This window comes from Ornithorhynchus anatinus, chromosome 13, assembly GCF_004115215.2.
Source record: "Ornithorhynchus anatinus isolate Pmale09 chromosome 13, mOrnAna1.pri.v4, whole genome shotgun sequence".
In the NCBI taxonomy this organism is placed as follows: domain Eukaryota; kingdom Metazoa; phylum Chordata; class Mammalia; order Monotremata; family Ornithorhynchidae; genus Ornithorhynchus; species Ornithorhynchus anatinus.
In genome coordinates, this window is record NC_041740.1 from 24,047,096 (window position 1) to 24,069,226 (window position 22,131).

The following is a 22,131-nucleotide window of genomic DNA, read 5'->3' on the forward strand; positions in this document are numbered from 1 at the left end:
GCGCTTACAGTGTGCAGAGCGCTGTACTATGCACTTGGAAAGTACAATATAGCAATAAAGAGAGACAATCCCTGCTGTGAGCACAAGTGAGAGTGTGCCTTTATGAGTGTGGGAATGTGTGTGAACCTCTGTGTGTGCATGTGTGTGTGTGTGCATGTGTGTATTCATGTGTGTGAAAGGAAAGAAGCAGTATGACTGGGAATCAGAGGCCCTGGGTTCTAATTCTGCCTCCTCCACTTGTCTGCCTTGTGATCTTGAGTGAGTCACTTCACTTTTCTGTGCCTCAGTTCCCTCATCTATAAAATGGGGATTTAAGACTGTAATCATGGACTGTGTCCAACCTGATTAGCTTGTATCTACCCCAGTGCTTAGTCCAGTGCCGGGCACATAGTAAGCAATTAACAAATGCCATTAAAAAAAAGGGGGGGGAGGCAGATGGAGGAGGGAAGCCCAGAGGTAGGAGTTGGCTAAGTTCCTTCCCCTGCCCCTCCTTCATCTCTTTTCCCCACTGTCTGAGACCATGACCTGAACAGTTTGGGGTCTGGCAGAACTGGGGTTGGGGGACCCTGAGGCTGACCCATCTTGGAAGGTGGGCTTGAAGGGTACGCACAGAGCCGGGGATCCTTCTCCTTGGCCCTGGGGGGCCCTGGGCGATGGGGTCTGGGGAGCCAGACAAGACCCCAGCAATGTGAATGCAAGCTGTAGGATGTCGGGGTGCTCTGCCTGTGCCCGTGTCTCCGAGCCCCGCACCCCCTATGCCCGCAGGACACCAGACACCCGGCCTGGCCTCTGCCCCATCCTGGAGCCACAGTAGGCCCCCCTCAGTGGCTGGAAGAGCAGGGCAGGGGAGTGGGTCATGCCCGCATGTTTCCCACTCCCAAGTACCCGCTGTGGGCAATCCCAGAGCAAACATCATGGACAAAGGTCGGGGCCCAGGTGGGCCCTGGCACGGTGGGCCTCGGGGCCCCCTGGTAGGCTGGAGTAGGTCTCCAGAATAGGGGGTGGTCCTGAGAGGACTCTTGGGGAGACGAGTGTTGCCAAGGTTTTGTGGGGAAGGAGGGCAGTCCTGGGCTGGCGGTTTTCCTCTGTCAGGCCGGAAACGTCACCCGGGCTTGGATCGTGGAGCTAGCAGCCGGTGTGGGAAGCTCTCCTCAGGTTGGCCAAAGCCAAAGGAAAAGGTGGCAAATAGGGGAGCGTCAAACCGTTAAGCGAGAGCCCCCCGACGGCCGGAGCCACAACATTCCTCCATGCGGGGGGGGCGGGGGCTGAATGAGAAGGTCCGAAGGTCAGGGTTCGGGGATGCTCTTGTCATGCCCTCCTTCCCCTCCAGACGCCGTCAGCCGGGACTATGTAGAGTGCTTCTCGCCTTGTTTGATGCCCAGCACCAGGTGCAGAAACCAGTTACACTGCACGGTCCAGCCCTTGTCTCGGCACACCTCAATCTGGTCCAGGAAGTACTTCTCCGCCTCCTCTTCGCTCTTCCCCACGGTCAGGGCGTCCCTGATGTAGGCGATGTCCTCCTTACTGGTCAGCTGGGGCATCCCCGTCATCAGCATCATGGAGAACAGGATGATCAGCAGGTTGGTGTGGTGCCGGAGGGCCAGGTAAGCTCGGACACAAACTTCCTAGGTTGGGGGTTGGAGGGAGAGAGAAAAAGAAAGAGAGAGAGAGAGAAAGAGAGAGAGAGATTTTTGGTGAAGGGGCTCAGATGGGCCCCAGGGATCCATGTCCTTTAAGCATTTGATATTTGCCCCACCTGAAGCCGCACAACTCAGTAAGTGATTTATTTATATTTTTAAGTGATTTGTTAATCACTTACTATGTGTCAAATGCTGTTCTAAGCTCTGGGGTAGGTACTAATTAATTATATGGGTCACCGTCCCTATCCTGCATGGGGCTCACAATCTAAATAGGAGGGAGAACGGGTATCCCTATTTTACAGTTGAAGAAGCTGAGGCTCAGAGATGTTAAGCGACTTGCCCAAAGTCACACCGCAAGCAATTGGCAGAGGCGGGGTCAGAACCCGGGTCCTTCTGACTCCCAGGCCTGTGCTCTACCCACTAGACCACACTGCCTCTCCCCCTGTGTCTGCCTCGCCCTCTAGACTGTAAGCTCATCGTGGGCAAGAATCGTGTCAATCAATTTTGTTGCATTGTACTCTTCTAAGCGCTTAGTACAGTGCTCTGCAAACAGTAAGTACTCAATAAATACCATTGATTGATAAGCTCCCCTACACTGCTTGCCCTAGAAAAACACTCTTTCCAAGGGCCCCCCTGTTTGAGCTCCAGAGTCAAACTGGAAAAGTAGGCGTTGCCTGGCTTGGAGTCAGTAGATTTAGACCATCCATTCCGGGCCTCAGTGGACAATGCGGCCACGCCAGCTTGGGACTCGAGGAAGGGGAGGACGGCTCACCTGAAATTTCTGGAAGTGCTTGCTGGTCTTCTTCCCAGCTGTCCCCATCACAAACAGGAAGTCGGGGGTCAGCACGAAGGGGACTCTCTCTTTACTGATGCCCAGGAAACTTTTGTAATTCCCAAGAATGTGCCCAAAGTCGATATGGAACAGATTTCCTAGGAGAAGGGAAGAGTCAGGATTGAGCACCTGTATAGAGGGTGGAGGTGAGCTTGAGAGAACAGGTATTGAACACCCGCTGTACAGCTGAGGAAACTGAGGCACAGAGAAGTGAAGTGACTCGCCCAAGGTCACACAGCAAGCAATTGGCAGAGCCGGGATCAGAACCCAGGTCCTTCTGACTCTCAGGCCTGGCTCCACTAGGCCAATCTGTTCCTCGGGTCCACCCTTCCTGAGATATATGGGTTATTCGATTAATCGATCGATCAATCTGTGGTATTTATTGAACTCCTACTCTATGCAGAGCACTGTACTAAGAGCTTGAGAAGGTATTCATTGCTTATCACTCTCTCGTTAAACAACCCTGTGCTTGTGAAAAGACCTACCCACCCAGGGGCCTCTTTGCCTCGCCCACTTTTTCAGGGTACTTCTTAAGCGCTTACTTCGTGCCAAGCACCGTATAGATACAAGACGATCAGGTTGGACACAATCCTTGTCTCTCACGGGGCTCAGAGCCTAAGTAGGAGGAGGGAGGATTTAATCCCCGCTTTATAACGAGGCAAGCCGTAACCTTGGCGTTGTCCTTGACTCATCTCTCCCATCTTATCCGTGTATGCAACCCGTCACTAAATCCGTGTTAGTTTAACCTTCACTACATTGCTAATATCCATCCTTTCCTCTCCATCCAAACCGCTAGCATGTTAACCCAAGCATTTACCCTATCCCACCTGCATCAGACTCCTTGCTGTCCTCCCTGCTTCTGCCCAACTTATACTTGACTCTGCTGCTCAGATCATTTCTCTACAGAAACATCCAGTCTATGTTTCCCCACTCCTCAAGAACCTCCGGTGGTTGCCCATGCGCCTCCGCATCCAACAGAAACTCCTTATTATTGGCTTTAGAACACTCAATCACCTTCCCCCTCCTGCCTCACCTCTCTGCTCTCCTACCACAACCCAGCCCGCACACTTCACTCCTCTACTGCCAAGCTAGTCACTGTACCTCGATCTCGTCTATCTCGCCACTGTCCTCTAGCCCACATCCTGCCTCTGGCCTGGAACGCCCTCCCTCTTCATATCCGACCGACCTCCCTCTCTCCACCTTCAAAGCCTTATTGAAGGCACATCTCCTCTAAGAGACCTTGCCTGTCAGAGCCCTCTTTTCCTCTCCTTCCACTCCCTTTGGCATCGCCCTGTCACTTGGATTTGCTCCCTTTATTCCCCTCTCCCTCAGCCCCACAGCATTTATGTATATATCTTTGATTTATTAATTGACATTAATGTCTGTATCCCCTCTAGATCGTAAGTTCGCTGTGTGACGGGGACGTGTCTACCAACTCTGTTATACTGAACTTGCTCAAGACCTTAACACGGTTCTCTCTACCTGCCGTAAGCGCTCAATAAATCCGATCGATTGATTGGTTGCTTGAGCCGGGATGAGAACCCAGGTCCTCTGACTTCCAGGCCTGCGCTTTTTCCACTAGGCCAGGCTGCACCCTGGGGGCTCCCTTCCTGTCCCTCCCTGGGAGATTCTTTCCTATCCCACATTGGGGGCTCCCGATCCTGGTGTGGGAACAAAGAGCTGAGCACAAGTGTGAAGTCTGAGCTGGCTCAGGGGTCCCATGGCCCATCAAGCCCCACAGCAAGGAGATGGGAGAGGAGGGGAGGGGAGGGAAGCGGAGGAGGGGGACGGGGGCGGGGGAGAGGCTGGGTGGGGGAATTGGGGGAGGAGACCCGTGTGCCCGTTATCCCACATTGCTCATTGCTCCGAGCTCTGCACCTCTCACCGGACTCGGTTATCATGATGTTGTCGTTGTGTCGGTCTCCGATGCCGAGCACAAAGGTGGCCACGCAGTAGCCCGCACAGGAGTACACGAACCGTGCCACGGCCGCCTGGAGCTGCCCCGGAAGGAGGAGGAAAGGAAGCTGGGTCAGGTGCCGCTGCCCTCGAGGGCACGGTACCCCAGATCCCCACCGGTAGCCCACCCCAACCCGCGCGGTCCTGGGGGACCTGGGGTCTCCGTCCAGCCGCGGGAGGGGAGGCCGGGGGACTTGGAGGAGGAAGCATTTGGGGTGGGAAAAGCTCACCTTTTCTTCAATTGGGCATTTTTCTCTAAGCCAGTGATGTAATACTTCATCCTTAAAGGCGCCTGTGTTTCCTACAGTGCTTTGCTGGATCTTGGCAATTGTGGTAGCATCCTTGACGATCTCAATCATTCCTAGAGCGCAGGGGTTGGGGTCGGGGGGCAGTCAGGGGAGAGAGAACTTATCCCCGTGCAAAGTGCCCCTTTCCCCAGCCAAACATCTTCGCATGACCAGGTGGCACCACCGCCCTTCTTTGGACGGCGGCCCCCCGGTCAGAGGGCAGTGGCACGGCGATAACAGTGGAATTCCCCTCTTTCCATTTTAATGGTATCTGTTAAGTGCCTGGTATGTTCCAGGCCCTGTTGCGGTCGATCCAAACTAATGGGGTAGGACAGAGTCCATGTCCCACATGGGGCTCAGGGTCTTAATCCCCATTTTACAGATGAGAGAACTGAGACCCAGAGAAGTGAAGTGCCTCACCCAAGTGGCGGAAGCGGGATCGGAACAAGTCGTTCTGACTACGTGCGGTCAGGCCCCGGCTCTATCCATAATAATAATAACGTTGATATTTGTTAAGCGCTTACTATGTGCAGAGCACTGTACTAAGCGCTGGGGTAGATATAGGGTAATCAAGTTGTCCTACGTGAGGCTCACAGTTAATCCCCATTTTACAGATGAGGTAACTGAGGCACAGAGAAGTGAAGTGACTTGCCCACAGTCACACAGCTGCCAAGTGGCAGAGCTGGGATTCGAACCCATGACCTCTGACTCCCAAGCCCGGGCTCTTTCCACTGAGCCACGCTGCTTCTCATGTCATTTTCCTCACTGTCATTTTCCCTTCTATCACTTATTTTACTCTAACTCACCCAGAAACTGCCCCCAAGGGAAGAGATCAGGTCTATCAACTCTATGTACTCTCCCAGGCGCTTAGCAGAGTACTCTACACGCAGTAAGCACTCGCTAAATATCATGTATTGACTGATTGATTGTGAAGCAGTGTGGCTTAGCGGATAGATCATGGGCCTGGATGTCAGAAGGACTCGGGTTCTTATCCCACCTTCTCCCCATGTCTGCTCAGTGACTCTGGGCAAATCACTTAACTTCTGTTCCCTCAGTTACCTCATCTGTAAAATGGGGATTAAGTCTGTGATCTCTAGGTGGGACACAGACTGTGTCCAACCCGATTAGCTTGTATTTATCCTAGGACTTAGTACAGTGCCTGGCACAGAGTAAGTGTTTAATAAATACTGTAAAAAAAAAAATTACTGTAAAAAAAAAACCCCAAAACCCTGCTAAATGATGATGACAGAGACACAGCTGCACAGCCAGGCCAGAGTGTAGTGACCTGATTAGGCTTAGGTGCCTTTTGGCTTGGCATTCTCCTCTTCTACACTGTAAGCTTGTTGTGTGTAGGGAATGTGCAGGGAATGTGTCTGTTTATTGTTCTACTGTATTCTCCCAAGAGCTTAGTATAGTGTGTTGCACACGGTTAGCACTCAGTAAATACGAGTGAATGAAGAAATCAATGAATGAAATCACACAAGCTAACTTGACTCCCCGCTGTGGCGTGGCGGAGCCGGGCTAGCTGTAGCCCACTTGACCCTCACTATAGCCCGCTTGGCTCTCAGCAGCCTTTGGCCTTCCATTCTCGGTGCTGCTGGCAGAGGGTGTTTTCGGGAAGCGAAAGGCGACCGGTGACCAGAGAAGCCCAAATTCTGCTCTCTTCAAACCTCCCAGGCCTCACTTGTCACGGCCTGGTCACTGAGGGGGACCACTAGAGGTCGCCCCTCCCCTAGACTCTATTTATTTTATTAATAAGTTAATTAAAATAACTCTATTAATGATGTGTATATATATATGATTCTATTTATCTATTTTGATGGTATTGATGCCTGTCTACTTGTCTTGTTTTGCTGTCTCCCCCTTTTAGACTGCGAGCCCATTGTTGGGCAGGGATTGTCTCCATCCGTTGCTGAATTGTACATTCCGAGCACTTAGTACAGTGCTTTGCACTCAGTAAGCACTCAATAAATACAAATGAATGAATGAATGAATGAATGAATGAATGAATGGATAGGCCCCACAGCCGCCAAGGGGATTTAGGTCAAACTCCCTCACCTCTCTTCTTCTCCCACCCCACAAAATTTCCATCCCTACCCGGGCCTTCCCCTCCCACGAGCCTCCCTCTGCCCTCCAGCCTTCCTGTCCCCAGCTCTCCCCCTTTTTGCAGGCCTCTGCCTCTCCCCAGGCTTCCCCCTCTCCTCAGCTCTCCCCACTTCTCCAGGCCTCTCCTTCTCCCCATTTTCCAAGGTCTTTCCCTCTTCCTAGCTCTCCCCCTTTACCCAGGCTTCCCCTTCTTCCCAGCTCTCCCCATCTCCCCAGGCCTCTCCTTCTTCCCAGCTCTCCCTATTTCCCCATATCTCCCAGGCTCTTCCCCACTCTCCGGGCCTCCCCATCTCCCCAAGCAGCTCCCTCTCCCTAGCTTTCCCCATTTCCCCAGGCTTCTCCCTCTCCCCATTTCCCCAGATCTTGCCCTCTCCCCAGCTCTCCCCCTCTACCAGACTTCTCCCTTTCCCCGGCTCTTCCCATCTCCCCAAGCCTCTCCCCAGCTCTCGCTCGCTCTCCAGGCCTTCCCTTCTCCCTAGGCCTACCCATCTTCCCAGATCTCCCCCTCTTCCTGGGCCTTCCCTCCCCCTCCCCAACTTGGACCTTCCCTTCCTCCCAGGCCTCCCTGTGACCACACCCTTCACCCCATTGTCTCTCCCTTTCCCTAGGGCACACTCTCTCCCTCTCTATTCACCCCCCATCTCTCACCTCCTTCTCTCCCCAAAACTCCCTCTCACCCTGGGCCTCCCCCTTTTCCCCAGGCCTCTCCTCAAGTCTCCCTCTCACCCTGAACCTCTCTGCCCACCCAAGCTTCTCTCTCTTCCCAGTCGTCCTCCTCCCCCCCCCATCTATGATGTCCCAAAGTTTCAATATTCCAGGCCCAGGGCCAAGAGATAACACTAGGTCACTCCCCATCTACCAGCTTCCCCAGTCCTCCTGCCCCTCCTAACCTCCCCTGTCCACTCTCCCAGCAGCCTGCCGGCATCTCAATTTTTGTAGCTATCGCTTAGCTGAGAGAGTTCTCACTGGCTCCCAGAGGCGGCTTACCTATTTTATCTCCAGTGGAAATGCAGCCATAAGGCAGCAGACACAAGTCCAAAGACTCCGTCTCCCAGATCGACTCCATAATTCGTAGGATCTGAATGGCGAAACCCAAGTCAGGAAAGCTTTCACAGGAGGAAGCAGGTATCTCCTAATGGTTCTCACCAGGATGAGCCCTGGGACCTCCAGGAGACATACTCGCTAGCCTCTAAATCCCCTTGATGTGCCAGCGGGAGGGACACTAACTTTCTGCCCCCTTTTTGGGGCGTGGTCCTGGCCCTTTCTCGTCCCTGATGTGGACCAGATCTGATAACATCTCCTGCATTTTACCCTAAGATGCAAGGCCCAGCCCCACTGAATTCTAGGAATGAAGGACGGAGTCACCCATATCCCCTAGATTAAAAGCCCCCTGAGGGCAGGGATTGGATCTATTAACTCTCTTGCCCTCTAGATCTTAGTACAGTGCACTGCACATAGTAAGCACTCAGTAAATACAGTTGATTGATATTTGCTCTGTTCCCACAGGGGAACCTGAGTGGTGTTAGGGGAATTTTGTATCTCTCCCGTGACCCTTCCAGGTCCGGGGCATTTTCTAATAATTAATAATAATAATAACTGTGGTATTTGGAAAACACTTATGTTTCGAGCACTGAAGTAAGTGAAATAATAATAATAAATAACAAGATAATCAGGTCCCACAGCACTTATATACAGATCTGTCATTTCATTTATTTGTATTCATGTCTGTCTCCACCCCTCTAGACTGAAAGCTCATGGTGGCCAGGGAATGTGAGTGTTTATCGTTGTGTGGTACTCTCCAAGCACTTAGTACAGCACTCTGCACAAAGTAACCTATAACTCATGGCCCAACTCATATTCAAGGCCCCCTTTCTTCTTCCTCCTGACTGTCATTCATCAAAGCAACCATCTCCCCTACTAAACTGAGGGTACCTCTAAGGCTAGGGATCGTATCTACTAAATCTAATGTGCTCAGCAGAGTGCTCCACATACAGTAGGAGCTCAATAAGCGCCACCGATTGATAGCAGAGGCCAGGGGGCTCCCCAGTTCCTAGGGCGGGCAATCTCCTCCCCCATCCCCCGAAGCTTGTTGGTATGGCAGCGGAGGGGAAGGCGATCCGCGGTCGTGCCAACCTGAAGGATGAGCATGTCCTGCCGGAGGTCATCGCCATGTTTGAAGATGACCCCGATGGTTTCGCTGGACAGGGCCGTGGGGTCGGCGCACTGGAACTCCAGCCAGAGGGGCTTTTTCTTGGAGGCCATCACTTTGCATTTTTCAATCTGCAAGACACAAAGTCCGTCCGTCCGCCCGTCCGTCTGATCCAGAGTCAGGGCCTGGAGAGCCGCTCCTTCTCCTCCCTGCCCCAGTCTGCCAGGCAGATTGGTTCTCTCCCATCTGCCCCACAGGTCCCTCTTCTCCTTATGCCTGCTCTCCCCACCCCTACTCTCCTCTTAGCATAGTCCCTTGGACCCTCTTCTGCTTGCCAAATAATGCTAGAAGCCCACACCGGGCTTGCCTCCTCACTGGATTTAAGTCCAAGTATAGCCGGTGTCAAAAATCAGGAAGAACCTCGAGTCCTGATCAAGTTCCTGGGCCAGAGGAGAGTGAGGCCAGCATTCCTGTTAGCCCACCTCAGTAATCTTCCAAGTGCTTAGCACAGTGCTCTGCACACAGTAAGACCTTAATAAATACCACTGATTGACTGACTGCTCTCCCAGACTTGTCTCTAATACAATCACCCAGCCTTGGCCATTGACTCCCCTCCACCCAACACACACACAACACACAACACACTCTCTCACATTCTCTCTCTCTCCTGGAAGCCAGAAAACCACGTGGGACTTGCAGGAAGCCGGGTGGGGCAGGTTTAGCCTCTGGATTTGCCCTCAGGATAAAACCCTGCATTTGGAATGAAGAAGGCTTTGGGACAGGACTGGAGGAAAGATATTTACCACCAACTTTCCGGCCTTCAGGCCAGGATCGTAGGGAACTCTGAAGCTGTCCGGAAGGTGAGAGTTCTGCAGGTTTTCAAGCTTTTCCTTAAGTTGAGCAACGACTGGATTGGGCAGAAAAAACAGAAAAGTTCTGGTAAGTGAATTTGAGAAATGATTTCTGGATGCTTCCTACAAGTGCCCTATATCTCAGCCCTTAGGGGCTAGGACAGGAGCAGATGAGATTTCCGTCTTTTCAAGGATCTTTCCATCTGAACATAAAGCTGACAGAGCTGGCAGGAGGCACCATCAAGGCGCAAACGTGGGACTACGTAGCAATGCACGGTGGTATTGGAGAACCCATCTTGTTTACAGAGACCCCCGAGAGACAGTTAAGAGAATAATTCTAATAACATTTGGGAAATGTTTAATGCCATTTCCCTCCTGACTTGAACTCCAGGGAAGTCCTGGTTTTCCAAGGGAGGGGTGGCTATTCGGCCTAGATTTCCTAGGCACAGGCCACTGGTGGGTTTGGAGCTGAGAGCCTCACTGGATCCAGAGCCGGAAGGTACAGGAACAGGGGCTGAGATTCCTCCCTGAGGGTCCTTGGGTTGGAACCCGCTGCTTGAAATTCAAGTACAACTGGCAGGCAATGGGGAGAGGGAGAGAGACGGGCTGTTTCGCTCTGCCTGCCTGCCCGGGGCTGCGGGAGGTCCAGGCCATGGCCACGGGCCTCGATCTTGTCCATCTCGCCGCCGACCCCTCACCCACGTCCTGCCTCTGAATGCCCTCTCTCCTTATATCCAACAGAGGATTATTCTCCACTCCTTCAAAGCCTTATTGAAGGCACTTCTCCTCCAGGAGGCCTTCCCTGACTAAACCCTCCTTTCCTCTTCTCCCACTCCCTTCTGCATTTCCCTGACTTGCTCCCTTTATTCATCGCCCGCTCCCAGCCCCAGAGCACTTATGTACATGTCTCTAATTTCTTTATGGACATTAATGTCTGCCTCCCCCTCTGGACTGTAAGCTCAAGGTGGGCAGAGAATGTGTCTGTTCTACTGTTATACTGTACCCTTCCAAACTCTTAATACAGTGGTCTGCACACAGTAAGAGCTCAATAAATACGACTGACCGACTGAATTGGCTGAGACCTGTTTGCTGAACCGCTGGACAGTTTTCCAGCTTCTCTGGGGATAGAGACCCAAGAAGAAATGAAAAGCTCCTGAATGGAAAGCTGCGGGCAGATAGGACAGCCTGAATGTGCAGAAGTGTGAAAGAGAAGGAAGAGTGTCTTGGGTAATGGCATGCCACCAGACCAGAGATGCCGGGATCCAGGTGGGTCACACCCCTACGGGACACCATTCAGGGGGTCAGAGCCCTTGTGTCACAGCTCTCGGGGTCACGGCTCTTAGGGTCGCAGCTTGGAGTCACTGTTCTCAAGGGTCACGGCAATTGGGGTCACATGGAGTCACAACTTTGGGGGTCGCATCTCTCGGGTCACATCTTTTGGTCCTCACTTCTCGATGTCAGAGATTTTGGGGTTTTAGGGTCCAAATTTGGGGAGGCACAGTTCTCAGGGTCATCACCGGTCTTGGGGTCACAGTTCTCGAGGTCAGAGCCTCTCAGAGTCACAGTTCATGAGGTCAGAGTTCCTGGGGTCACAGCTCTTGGGGACACAACTCTCAGGGTCACATCCCTTGGGGTTGCAGCTCTCCCTGTCACAGCTTGAAGTCGTAATTCTCAGAATCACAACTCATGAGGTCACAGTTCTTGGGGTTGCAACTCTTGGGGCTCTCAGGATCAGATCTTGGAGTGATTGATCTCAGGGTCACAGCTCTCAGGTGGGCATGGACAGTAGGTCCCAAGGACTCTGGGGGGACCTTACTGACCAGGCTTGGGAATCCATGAGCACTGCTGGCAACCAGGAAGTCTCAGGAGAGGGAAGAGAACACTCTCAAGGCTAAAGGGGACCCCGAAGCTCACAGGGAATGACCCTCGCCGTCTCGACCAAGAACGAGGGACGGGAGGGACTGACTAGGGGGGTCTCCCTTGGCCGGAGGAGAGTCCTCGAGCCGGACCGAAGGCCAGCGGGAGCCACGACTGAGGTGCTAAAACAGCATCGGCCCAGGGAAGGACCAGCAGGGAGCTCGCTGTGGGCAGGGAATGTATCTGTTGTACTGTTCTACTGAACTCTACCAAGTGCTCAGTACAGTGGTCTGCACATAGTAAGTGTTCAATAAATACCACTGGCTGACTGACTGACCTATTCCCCGTGAGCTGAGGGGGCAAGAAAGGGGAACTGGGGAAGAGAAAGGGGAACTGGGGGCCGGACGGAACGGCGAGCCGGATGGGGTCCCGGCATCGACGGGCAGCCGTACCTTGGGGGGTGACGTCGTACTTGTCGGCGGAGAGCGACTTGATTTCGAGCGTGAGCTTGTGCAGCAGGCGGGTGACCTGGACCTGCCTGGTGAAGTCTTGGAGCATGGCTTGGCCGCAGCCCCGGAGGTAGGCCTCCAGGAGCACCGCGAACCTCTGCTGGTAGTGCGGCGACTGAGCGATCTCGCTCCTCAAGAACCAGAACAGAAAGTGGCCGATCCTCTTGTTCTGCGGACGGGAGGTCACCGGGGATCAGGGAGGTTGGCGCCATGGGGGGTGGACTGGGGAGGGGCCACCCTGGGGATCCCCGAGACCCCGCGCCCCACCGGCCGGATCGGACTCACCCTCAGACCACGCTTCAGCAGGAATCGGGCCAGGGCGCTATCGTGGTACGGTTCAAACTTCACGGCCTGAACGGAGAGCACAAGACGCACGGGGTTAGCCGTCATTCTAGGCCGGGGACAGCCAGAGGAGCCCACCGTCCGCAAAGGCTCAGACTTCCCCGCGGGGGGTGGCCAGATCTGGGAAAGAGACCCTTGGCGACAAATCAGCCGGACACCAGATCTTGGCCCCAGCTTCTCTGTAACCATGTTTTCCCAACATCTCTTCCCTCCCCCATGGCGCCGGGCATTCACCATCCTTCCGGGCAGGGCGAGAGGCAGGCTTCCCCAGTATCCTCTCCCTAGCCCGGCCTCTACGGGCCTGGGCTGAAGTTATGGTGATGCCCTGCTGAGCCCTGCTGGCCGGGCCCAGCGTTTGCCAGGTTGCCTTCTTGGGTGGTCACTAGCACAGGGACCCCATTGCCCTTCTGGCCTGGCTCTGGGATCAGACAATAGGAATAAATAGTTCTTTCATCTCCTCCAAGAGGCCTTCCCTGACTAAGCCCTCATTTTGAATAAAGAGCTCTTTCATCTCCTTCAAGAGGCTTTCCCTGACTAAGCCCTCATTTCCTCTTTTCACACTCCCTTCTGAGTCATCCTTGCACTTCGATTTGCTCCCGTTTTCACCCCTCAACCCCGTCGTGCTTACATACATATCTGTAATTTATTCATATTATCAACTGCCTCCCCCTCTAGACTGTAAGCTTGTTGTGGGCAGGGAATGTGTCTACCTACTCTCTTGAACTGTACTCTCCCAAGTGATTAGTACAATGCTCTGCACCCAGTAAGCACTCAATAAATAGGAGCTCTGCCCGGGGTGAGGAGGCTTGGGGATTGTGCCCCGCAGAGGGGCAGAAACTCTGCAGGCCGATAACAAACACGTCTTTACAGAAAACCAAAGACAGACTTTTTTATTATCTTTCTGACAGTCTTCTCTTGGTGAATTTCCTACAGTTTCAAGTTGCCTGCATCTCGCTAAGCACAGAGCCCTCAAATTGGCTCCTTCTCCCTGGGCACCCAAACGCTTAGCCCAATTCCCACTCCCCATCCCTTCACCCCCGTTATTAAGACGCAGCCGGAGCCTAGTGAAAAAAGCACGGTTCTGGGAGTCAGGAGACCCGGGTTCTAAACCCAGCTCTAGAAGCAACGTGGCCAAGTGGAGACAGCACGGGCCCGGGAGTCAGCAGGACCTGGGTTCTAATAACGAGCTCTTCCACTTGTCTGCTAGTGTGACCCTGGGAAAGTCACTCACTTCTCTGGGCCTCAGTTCCATCATCTGCAAAATGGAGATTAAGACTGTGAACCTCATGTGGGACAGGGACTATGTCCAGCCCGATTTGCTTGTACCCACCCCAGTTGATTTTCCAAAAGAAATATCTATTGGACCTGAATCTGGGTGGCATAGTAAGCGCCTAACAAATTCCATTATTATTTTCATCATTACCACTCACCAGCTGTGCGACGCTGGGCAAGTCCCTGAACTTCTCCGTGCCTCTGTCCCTTCATCTGTAAAATGGGGATACACACCTGTTCTCCCTCCACCCGAGACCCCGAGCCCCGTGTGGGATAGGGCCTGGTGTCTGATTTGAGTTTACTCTATCTCTCCCAGTGCTCAGTAGAGTTCTCAGCAGAGAACGAGCCCTTAACAAATACTCCAAGGATTATTATTAGAGCTGGTTTCTGGGGTCATTGGCGGTCCAGGCAGCTCTTTCCACAGTGGCTATTCAGGAGCGAGTGACTCACTAGCCGAGGTTTCAGTTACACAGATGATCGAGAAACATTCGCAGTGGCATAATCAAGCAGGGCAGTTCAAGCCACTCTCATTCCCCTCACCCCGCCGGTACCCTGCCACACGGGTAGCCAATAGGGAGACTGGCTAGTCATTGCAGTATTTGACAAGTTCCCTTATGGAAATGCTGCTGTGGGGAAGGGTTTTTTGTGGGCGTGATAGTTGTTAAGCCCTTACTATGTGCCAGGAACGGCACTGAACGTTGGGATAGATACAATAGAATCAGTTTGAATACACTCTCCGTCCCTTTTTTTTAAAATGGTATTTGTTAAGCGCTTACTATGTGTCAGACACTGTTTTAAGTGCTGGGATATAGATGCAAGATAATCAAGATGGACACAGTCCACGTAGCCCTCACAGTCTTAATCCCCATTTTACAGATAGGTGACTGAGGCACAGAGAAGTGAAGTGACTTCCCCAAGGTCAAACAGCAGACAAGTGGCAGAGCTCACAGTCTTCATTCCCATTTTACAGAGGAAATAACTGAGGTTCGGAGAAGTGAAGTGACTTGCTCAGGGTCCCACCGCAAAACCCTTTCTCTCATGAAATCCAAACAGCCAATTCTTCATACAGTGAACCTTAACTCATTCAGTCAGTCAGTCAGTCACTCATATTTATTGAGCTCTTACTGTGTGCAGAGCACTGTATTAAGAGCTTGGTAAAGTACGATATAACAATATAACGAACACATCCTCTGCCCACAGTGAGCTTACAGCCCAGAGACAGTAATATAAATAAAATAAATTAATTAAATAAATTAAAGAATGTAAGTGTGTGGAGCTGGGGAGGTGGGTATGATTAAAGGGAGCAGGTCGGGGTGGCAGAGAAGGAGTGGGAGAAGACAGCCTGCGTGCTCTGGACTTGTCAGTGGCTACTCGGGGGTAAGGAGCAGGTGGGGGGCCCAACTGGACATTGCCAGAAGGAAGCCCCTCCTCACAGTAGAATAATAATAATAACAACACTTACGGTATTTGTTAAGCACTTACTATGTGCCAAGCACTGTTCTAAGCACTGGGGTAGATACAGGGTAATCAGGTTGCCCCACGGGGGGCTCAGTCTAAATCTCCACTTTACAGATGAGGCTACTGAGGCACAGAAAAGTTAAGTGGCTTGCCCAAGCTCACACAGCAGACAAGTGGCAGAACCAGGGTTAGAACCTGTGTCTCTGACTCCCAAGCCCTCGCTCCTTCCACTAAGCCACACTGCTTTGCATGAAGAGTGAGTATTTGGCTAGACTGTAATCTCCTTGAGGGCAGGGAAGGTGTCTACCAACTCTGTTGTACTGTGCTCTCCCGAGCGCTTAGTCCCGTGTGCTGCACTTAGTAAGCGTTCAATAAATAGCATCGAAGGATTGATTGATTGGCTAACCAATGGGCAAAATGTTAATGGGCAGAAGCTCTGACCTCACCGGGATCACCGGTCAGATGAAGACCGTTGGGTTGAGGCTCAGCAGATAAGGGATCCATGATCCGTGTTCGGGCGCTGCCGTTCAGTCACTCACCCAAAGGCTGAGCCTGGAGCAGCCTTATATAAATTAATCTCTAATCCACCTAATTTCCAGCTAATTGCCAGTGACTCGCACATCATCCTACCTCCTCTTTCCTCCTCCTCCCCCTCCCCATCCTATTCCCCCTCCTCCTCATAATGATAATAATAACAATAACGATAACAATAATGGCAATTGTTAGGTTCTTTTGCGGTACATGTTAAGTGCTTACAATGTGCCAAGCACTGAACTAACTAATGGGGAGGATGCAGGTTAATGGGGCAGGACACAGTACCTGTCCCACAGGGAGCTTGCAGTCTAAGGGAAGACACCTCCTCCTCCTCTCGCTCCTCTTCATAGTAATAAATGTGGTATTTGTTAATCGCTTCCTATGTGCCAGGCACCATACTAAGCACTGGGCTGGATACGAGCAAATTGGGTTGGATATAGTCCCTGTCCCACATGGGGCTCAGAGTCTTAATCTCCTCGGTGAGGAAACTGTGGCACAGAGAAGTTAAGTGACTGCCCAAGGCCTCACGACAGACAAGCAGCAGAGCCAGGCTTAGAAACCAGGTCCTCCTGACTCTCAGGCCTGTGCTCTTTCCGCTAAATCACGTGACTTCTCTCCTCCCTCCTCTCCTCCCTCCTCCTTTTCCTTCTCCCTGTGGAGCCAGGCTGGGAGAGCTGAAAGGGAGAGATGGGGGAAGAGATCTAGGGACCAAAGGAAATCTCCTTCCAAGCTAATGGAAAGATGGGCCCAACCCAGCCAGCATCCAGAGAAAGGCTAGTGGAAAGAGTGTGGGCCTTGGAGTCAGAAGATTTGAGTTCTAATCCCCTCTCAGCCCTCTGCTGCCTGTGACCTTGGACAAGTCACGTCGCTTTTCTGTGCTTCAATTTCAATTTCCTCATCTGTCTCTAGACTGGAAGCTCGCTGTGGGCAAGGAATGTGTCTGTTTATTATTATATTGTACTCTCCCAAGGGCTTAGTACAGTGCTCGGCACACAGTATACACTCAATAAATTCCACTGAATGAATAAAATGGAGATTCCGATACCTGTTCTCCCTCCTACTTAGACTGTGAGCCTCATGTGGGACAGGGAGTGTCTGATCTGATTGTCTTATGTGTACCTCAGTGCTAGGCATTTAGTAAGTATTTAATGAATACTTTTATTGTCATTATCATCATTAGTATCATCATGACAGAAAGCATTAGTTTTATCGGCTAGGACACTTTCTGAAGATGCTACTTTGGTGCCACCCAGATTCAGGTCCAGTAGACATTTCTTTTGGAAAATCAGCTGCAGAGCTCCCCTGTAAACTCCTAAGCAACCTCAGCCTGGAGTGAACCGTAAGCATATCCATCGATTCACAGATGAGTCGATAAACGGTATTTATCGAGTCCTTACTCTGTGCAGGGGACTGTACTGAGCTCATACAGTGTAACAGAGTTGGTAGACACATTCCTGCCCTGCTACCTCAACTTCCCCGGGTCCTGGCTGCCCGACTCCTTCTAGCTGGTCCTTTGGGTGGGAAATCTCATGGGCCGCCATACCGCAGTAGCTCTTTCCCCACAGCTTCTTTGCGTGGAGGCTATTTATTGCCTTTCCTTACCCATCTTTCCCATCACCCTCTCCTCTCCTCCCTTCTCACCTTCCCACCTGAGGGCGATGAGGGAAGAGTAGCCTCTTGAATCCCAATTCCTTTCTTGTTTGGGCCAACACGGCGCCACGAGTCCTCCGGCCCCCGGGAATTAAATCCCAGGTCCAGCTCTGACCATCCTGCCCCTAGTCTCCTTCCTGTTCCCCAGATACTTGACCGTTCCTCCTGCAACACGTGTGTGAGAGTGTGCGCGTGTGTGTGCATCTGTGGGTGTGTGTGTCCAGGGTGTGAATGACTAACTGGATTTCTGTCTTCTGATAAATAAATTCATGAATTTTTTTTCTCCCTTTCTTCCGTCTCGTCTTTTCAACAACCTCCCGGTCTCGGCCACTCCTTCCCCAACAGGGTTCGATCTTTCCGATCTTCCCGTCGGGCACGCTTTTAGGCGGTCGGGTCTCCAAGTGAGGACGAGCTGTCGGCCACAGAGCTGTCGTCGTGGGCAGGGGACGTTGTCTACCAGTTCTGTTGTATCTTCCCCAGTGCTTAGAACAGTGCTCTGCACACCCTAAGCGCTCAACAAATGCAACTGACTGTTTGATTGATTCTAGTTTGGGGAGGGGCAGGTCTGCGCTGCCGGCTGGCCGGTTTCGTCCCCCTCCCGGAACTCGATTCTCTTCTCTGTTACCTTAGAGCGTCCTGGCCGGGAACTCCCATCTCGGCTCCCAGAGTCCTGACCGCTCAGGGGCCGCTTTCCCACCCTCCCTCCCTCTCTCCTCCACCTGCCTGTCCTCTCCTCCCCTCCCCTCTCACCCAGCAAACACGTCTCACCTGCACCAGCTGCAGCAGGAAGTGCAGGACGTCGTCGTCCTCCAGGCTCTCCAGCTTCTGCACGGCCATGGCTCGCACGTTCTCGTCGGAGAAGTTGCAGTCCAGGAGCTGCAGGGTCAAGCCGACGTCCAGGGCGCTCCGGTCCCAGACCTCCCGGCGGGCGAGCAGCCGGTAGGCCACGGCCACGGTCTCCTGCCGCCCCCAGTCGACGGCGCTGAAGAGCTTGGGGTAGGCCTCGGGGTGCTTCAGGCTCTCGTGCCGGAAGTGCCAGAGCAGCTCCTTGTCCTCGGCGCTGAGCGGGTGGAGGGGGTCGGTGGCGACGATCTCCTCCAGCTGCTTGCGGAGCTGGTTGGGCATCTCGGCCCGGCCCCCCGCCCCGGCCCCGGCCCCGTCGGGGCCGGAGGCGGGCCGGTGCTTGGGCAGGGCGACTGGGTGGCAGTAGTCGTCCAGCAGGACTGAGATGGCCACGGAGTTCTCCTTGTCGGGGTTGGTGGCCGAGGTGAGCTTGTCGGCGTTGAGGCTGCCGCGGCCGTCCTCCTTCCCGGAGGTCTTCCACATGTGCAGGACGTAGCCCCCGCGGCGCAGCAGGGAGCGGTGGTCCACCAGCAGCAGGTTGACGTAGTAGAGCAGCTGGTGCCGGGCCCGGGGGTCGGAGCCGGGCCCGGGGGAGCCGGGCGCGGGGGGCGGCCCGCCCTGGGCCCGGCCGCAGTAGATCTGCAGGTTGAGCAGGGCCCCCCGGGGCAGATCCTTGATGCGGATGCCGAACTCGAGCCACTGATTCCACAGCACCTCCTCGGCCCAGGGCTTGCTGGTCGTCCTGCTCTGGCTCAGCAGCTGCTGCCCGTGCTGGACCTTGGCCTCCACGAACACGGTGGGCTCGGGGCCCCGCGGGGGCGCGGCCGGCCCGTCGAAGCCCCGGATCTTGACCCGGAAGCGCCGGTCGCAGTCCCAGAGGGACACGGTGAGCACCCGCTCGTGGCTCTTGCCCGCCACCGTCAGCTGGTCGTGGTAGCCCGTGGCGCCGGGCCCGTCGTCCACCAGCGGCCACTCCTCCTCCCGCACCCGGTCCAGGGCCGGGTCGGGCGGCGCGTCCAGGACCAGGTGGATGTCCTCGCCGTTCTTCAGGCACTGCCGGACCCACTGGAAGTTCTTGACGGGCGTCTCGCCCACCAGGTACTCGTCCCGCCCGCAGACCCGCAGCACGAAGTCCCGCTCGCCCAGGCCCTCGGGGATGCCCATCAGCGACTTCTTCTTGGCCATCCGGGTGAAGAAGCCCCGCAGGATGGCCCCGGGGGTCTCGTCCACGGACACCTTCACCGTCTGGCTGGTGGTGCCCCGGTGGATGACCAGCAGGACGTGGCCGTTGGCCACCTTGCCCTGCAGGTAGGCGGGCAGCGGCTTGGACGTGACCCAGGGGTGCATGGCGTAGAGCCCGGGGTCCCGGCCGGCCACCTCGGCCGCCCGCGGGGCCAGCAGCCGGCGGCGGGTGGACTCCAGCTCGTCGTCGTGCACGTTGCTCACGTCCGTCACGTCGTAGCCGATCAGCTCGGTCAGACGGCGCTGGAAGTCCAGCACCTCCGGGGTGGGCTGCGGCCTGGGCGCCACCCGGATGTGGCCCACGGGCAGACGCGTGACCTTCCAGTGGAGCACGCAGTCCAGGGTCTGCACGGCCTGGTGCCGGTCATACACCTCGTACCACTGGCCCCTCTTCTGGTAGAGCAGCAGGAACTGGTCAGGGCAGCTGCGCTGGAAGAAGGCCCCGACCGGGCCCAGCTCGGCCGCGTGGGCCCACAGCTGGGCCTTCATCTGCTCCACGCTGCCGTTCCCCGGCACGTCCAGGGTCACCGTCTCGGGGGTCTCCGGGGAGTCCCGCCGCCGGGCGGGCAGGGTGAACTCGATGGGGATCAGCTCCGAGGGAGCCGGGGGGACCGGCGGGCCCGGGGTGCCGTAGGCCTTCATCCTCCGCCGCCTCCTCTTGGCCGCCTCTCTCAGAAGGACGGGCGGCTCCGGGGCCTCGGGATCCATGTCCGGGGCTGGCGGCGGGCGCAGACGGGCCCCGGGGGCGGGCCCCGGGAGCACATCTCCCCCCCGGGAGGGCGGCCGCCTCCGGGGCCCCGGGTCGGAGCCGGGCCGGACCCCGTCTCCCGACGGCTCTTCCCCGGGGTGGTCGGGCCGGGAGCGGGGAGAGGCCTCTCGAAACCTGGGAAGGACGTACGTCTCTTCACCCGCTTTGTTTCACCGAAGACTTCCCTCTCCTTCCCCTCACCGGGTCGGGGTGTGGTTAAGATAACCCCTGCCGATAAATGGCGAAGGACACCGGCTCGCTCCACCCGCCCCCGTGGAGGCTCTCTGGTTAAGAGCAGGGAAACGGGGGGGAGGGGTTCGTCGACTCACCCCCTTTGCCCAAGGTCAGGCGGCAGAGACGTGGCAGAGCCTAATCCCAGCTCCGCCCCTTACCTGCTGTGTGACCTTGGGCAAGTCACTTTGCTTCTCTCTGTCTCAGTTCCCTCATCTGTAAAATGGGGATGAAGACCGTGAGAGCTATGTGGAACAGGGACTCTGTCCAACCTGCCTAGCTGGCAGCTACCCCAGCGTTTAGAACAGTGCTTTGCACAGAGTAAGCGCTTAAGAAGTAGCCTTGTCATCAGGGACTGTGTTCCAACCGATTATCTCGTATCTACCCCAGCACTTAGCACAGTGTCTGGCACATAGCAAGTGCTTAACTAGTACCATTAGAAAAATAATAATAATAATAACTTTCCATCAGCTTCTCATCTGATTTCAAACCTTGACCGAAGCTCCTTCGGGCGGGCTCACGGGAGGGAAAGAAAGAAAGAAACCGTATTTGAAAAGACCCCGGAGACATATAGGCGGGTTTCAGGTAATCATGCCCAAGCCCTCCGTATTCCAGGGGGACGAGGAAAAAACCAGGCTTCCGGGAGTCAGCGACTCCGACAACTCTTAACTTTGGATAGGCAAAGCCGAGATGCCGCCAGCCACCTCTCTTCTTCACTGAAAAGGGGGGAGGACCAGCTTTTCATCATCATTATGAAAGATATTTATTTGAGCGCTTACTGTGTGTGGAACACTGTACTAGGCACTTAGGAGAGTACAGTACGACAGGACAGAGTTGGTGGACACATTTCCTTCCCACAGAGAGCTCAGTCTAGAAGGGGGCTGATAGCAAGGAGCGTTTCGGGGCCAGAGTCGGCTCTCTGAGCTCTCAGCACCCCACCCCTTCCCCCGCCCTGGCCCCCTCACCTGCAATCTTTGCCCCCGAGATCCGCCGGCAGCCGGTTTCCTCGGGGACCACGGCTCTGTCCGAAAACACCCCGGGGCACAAGTGGAAGGGCAGAGGGGCAGAGGGCCAGACGGCCAGAATCTAAACCCAGACTCACCCAGAGCAGAAACGGCCCCTTGTCTAACCGCTGATAAATCCAAAGCCGGGGCGCTGGAGGGGCATCTGCCGAGTTGGGAAAGTGGATCCTTTCAGCCCGGGAGCAGTCAGCCCTCACCGGTCGTGCTGGGTCTCTGCTCTTCCGCTTTTCTCAGGCACCCCTTCAGTCAGATGCAAAGGAAGTGTTTCAGCTACCAGGAAGGAAGCTTTAGCCAAGTTGACGATATATACGATTACTTCTTTTAAACGTATCTGAAATGCACTTCCTGAAACAGAGGCAGCAGATGTGGGATGTGACTAGTTCTCTGAAGTAGGGCTAGTAACGCAGAACTTGAATGCCGACCGATGGGATGGAAATATTCCCCGGGCCCCGAACTCTGACCCCAGGGTCAAAAGGGGAGTGCATCCTCATTCGCCCCTCTGGCCCCCGGGTCCCCGGAGCCCTGCGTGTCCCACTCTGTCCAACTCCCCTTCTGGAAAACCCGAAGCAGCAGGCCGGGGCAACACCAGCCCGGGTTCCGCC

The 22,131-nt window shown here is 54.6% G+C and overlaps 1 protein-coding gene across 1 annotated transcript; it reads right to left on the minus strand.

The window, feature by feature from the left end:
- Nucleotides 1-379: 379 nt before the first annotated feature.
- Nucleotides 380-21,800, minus strand: PIK3CG (phosphatidylinositol-4,5-bisphosphate 3-kinase catalytic subunit gamma). The gene is made up of 11 exons (XM_029077319.2): nucleotides 21,610-21,800; nucleotides 18,212-20,411; nucleotides 12,473-12,538; nucleotides 12,131-12,356; nucleotides 9,774-9,877; nucleotides 8,955-9,101; nucleotides 7,809-7,899; nucleotides 4,659-4,789; nucleotides 4,358-4,469; nucleotides 2,413-2,570; nucleotides 380-1,625 (listed from the first exon to the last, which is right to left on the minus strand). Exons 2-11 carry the CDS (start codon nucleotides 20,234-20,236, stop codon nucleotides 1,347-1,349), a joined length of 3,339 nt encoding a protein of 1,112 aa, XP_028933152.1. The 5' UTR covers nucleotides 20,237-20,411; nucleotides 21,610-21,800; the 3' UTR covers nucleotides 380-1,346.
- Between the last annotated feature and the right edge of the window lie 331 nt (nucleotides 21,801-22,131).

Excerpts from the sequence above, each read along its gene's own strand:
- PIK3CG (XM_029077319.2), bottom strand. The coding sequence starts at position 20,236 with ATGGATCCCGAGGCCCCGGAGCCGCCCGTCCTTCTGAGAGAGGCGGCC. Across the intron at positions 7,900-8,954 it reads AGGACATGCTCATCCTTCAG|ATCCTACGAATTATGGAGTC; the intron begins GTTGGCACGACC and ends TTCGCCATTCAG. Across the intron at positions 2,571-4,357 it reads CATCATGATAACCGAGTCCG|GAAATCTGTTCCATATCGAC; the intron begins GTGAGAGGTGCA and ends CCCTTCTCCTAG.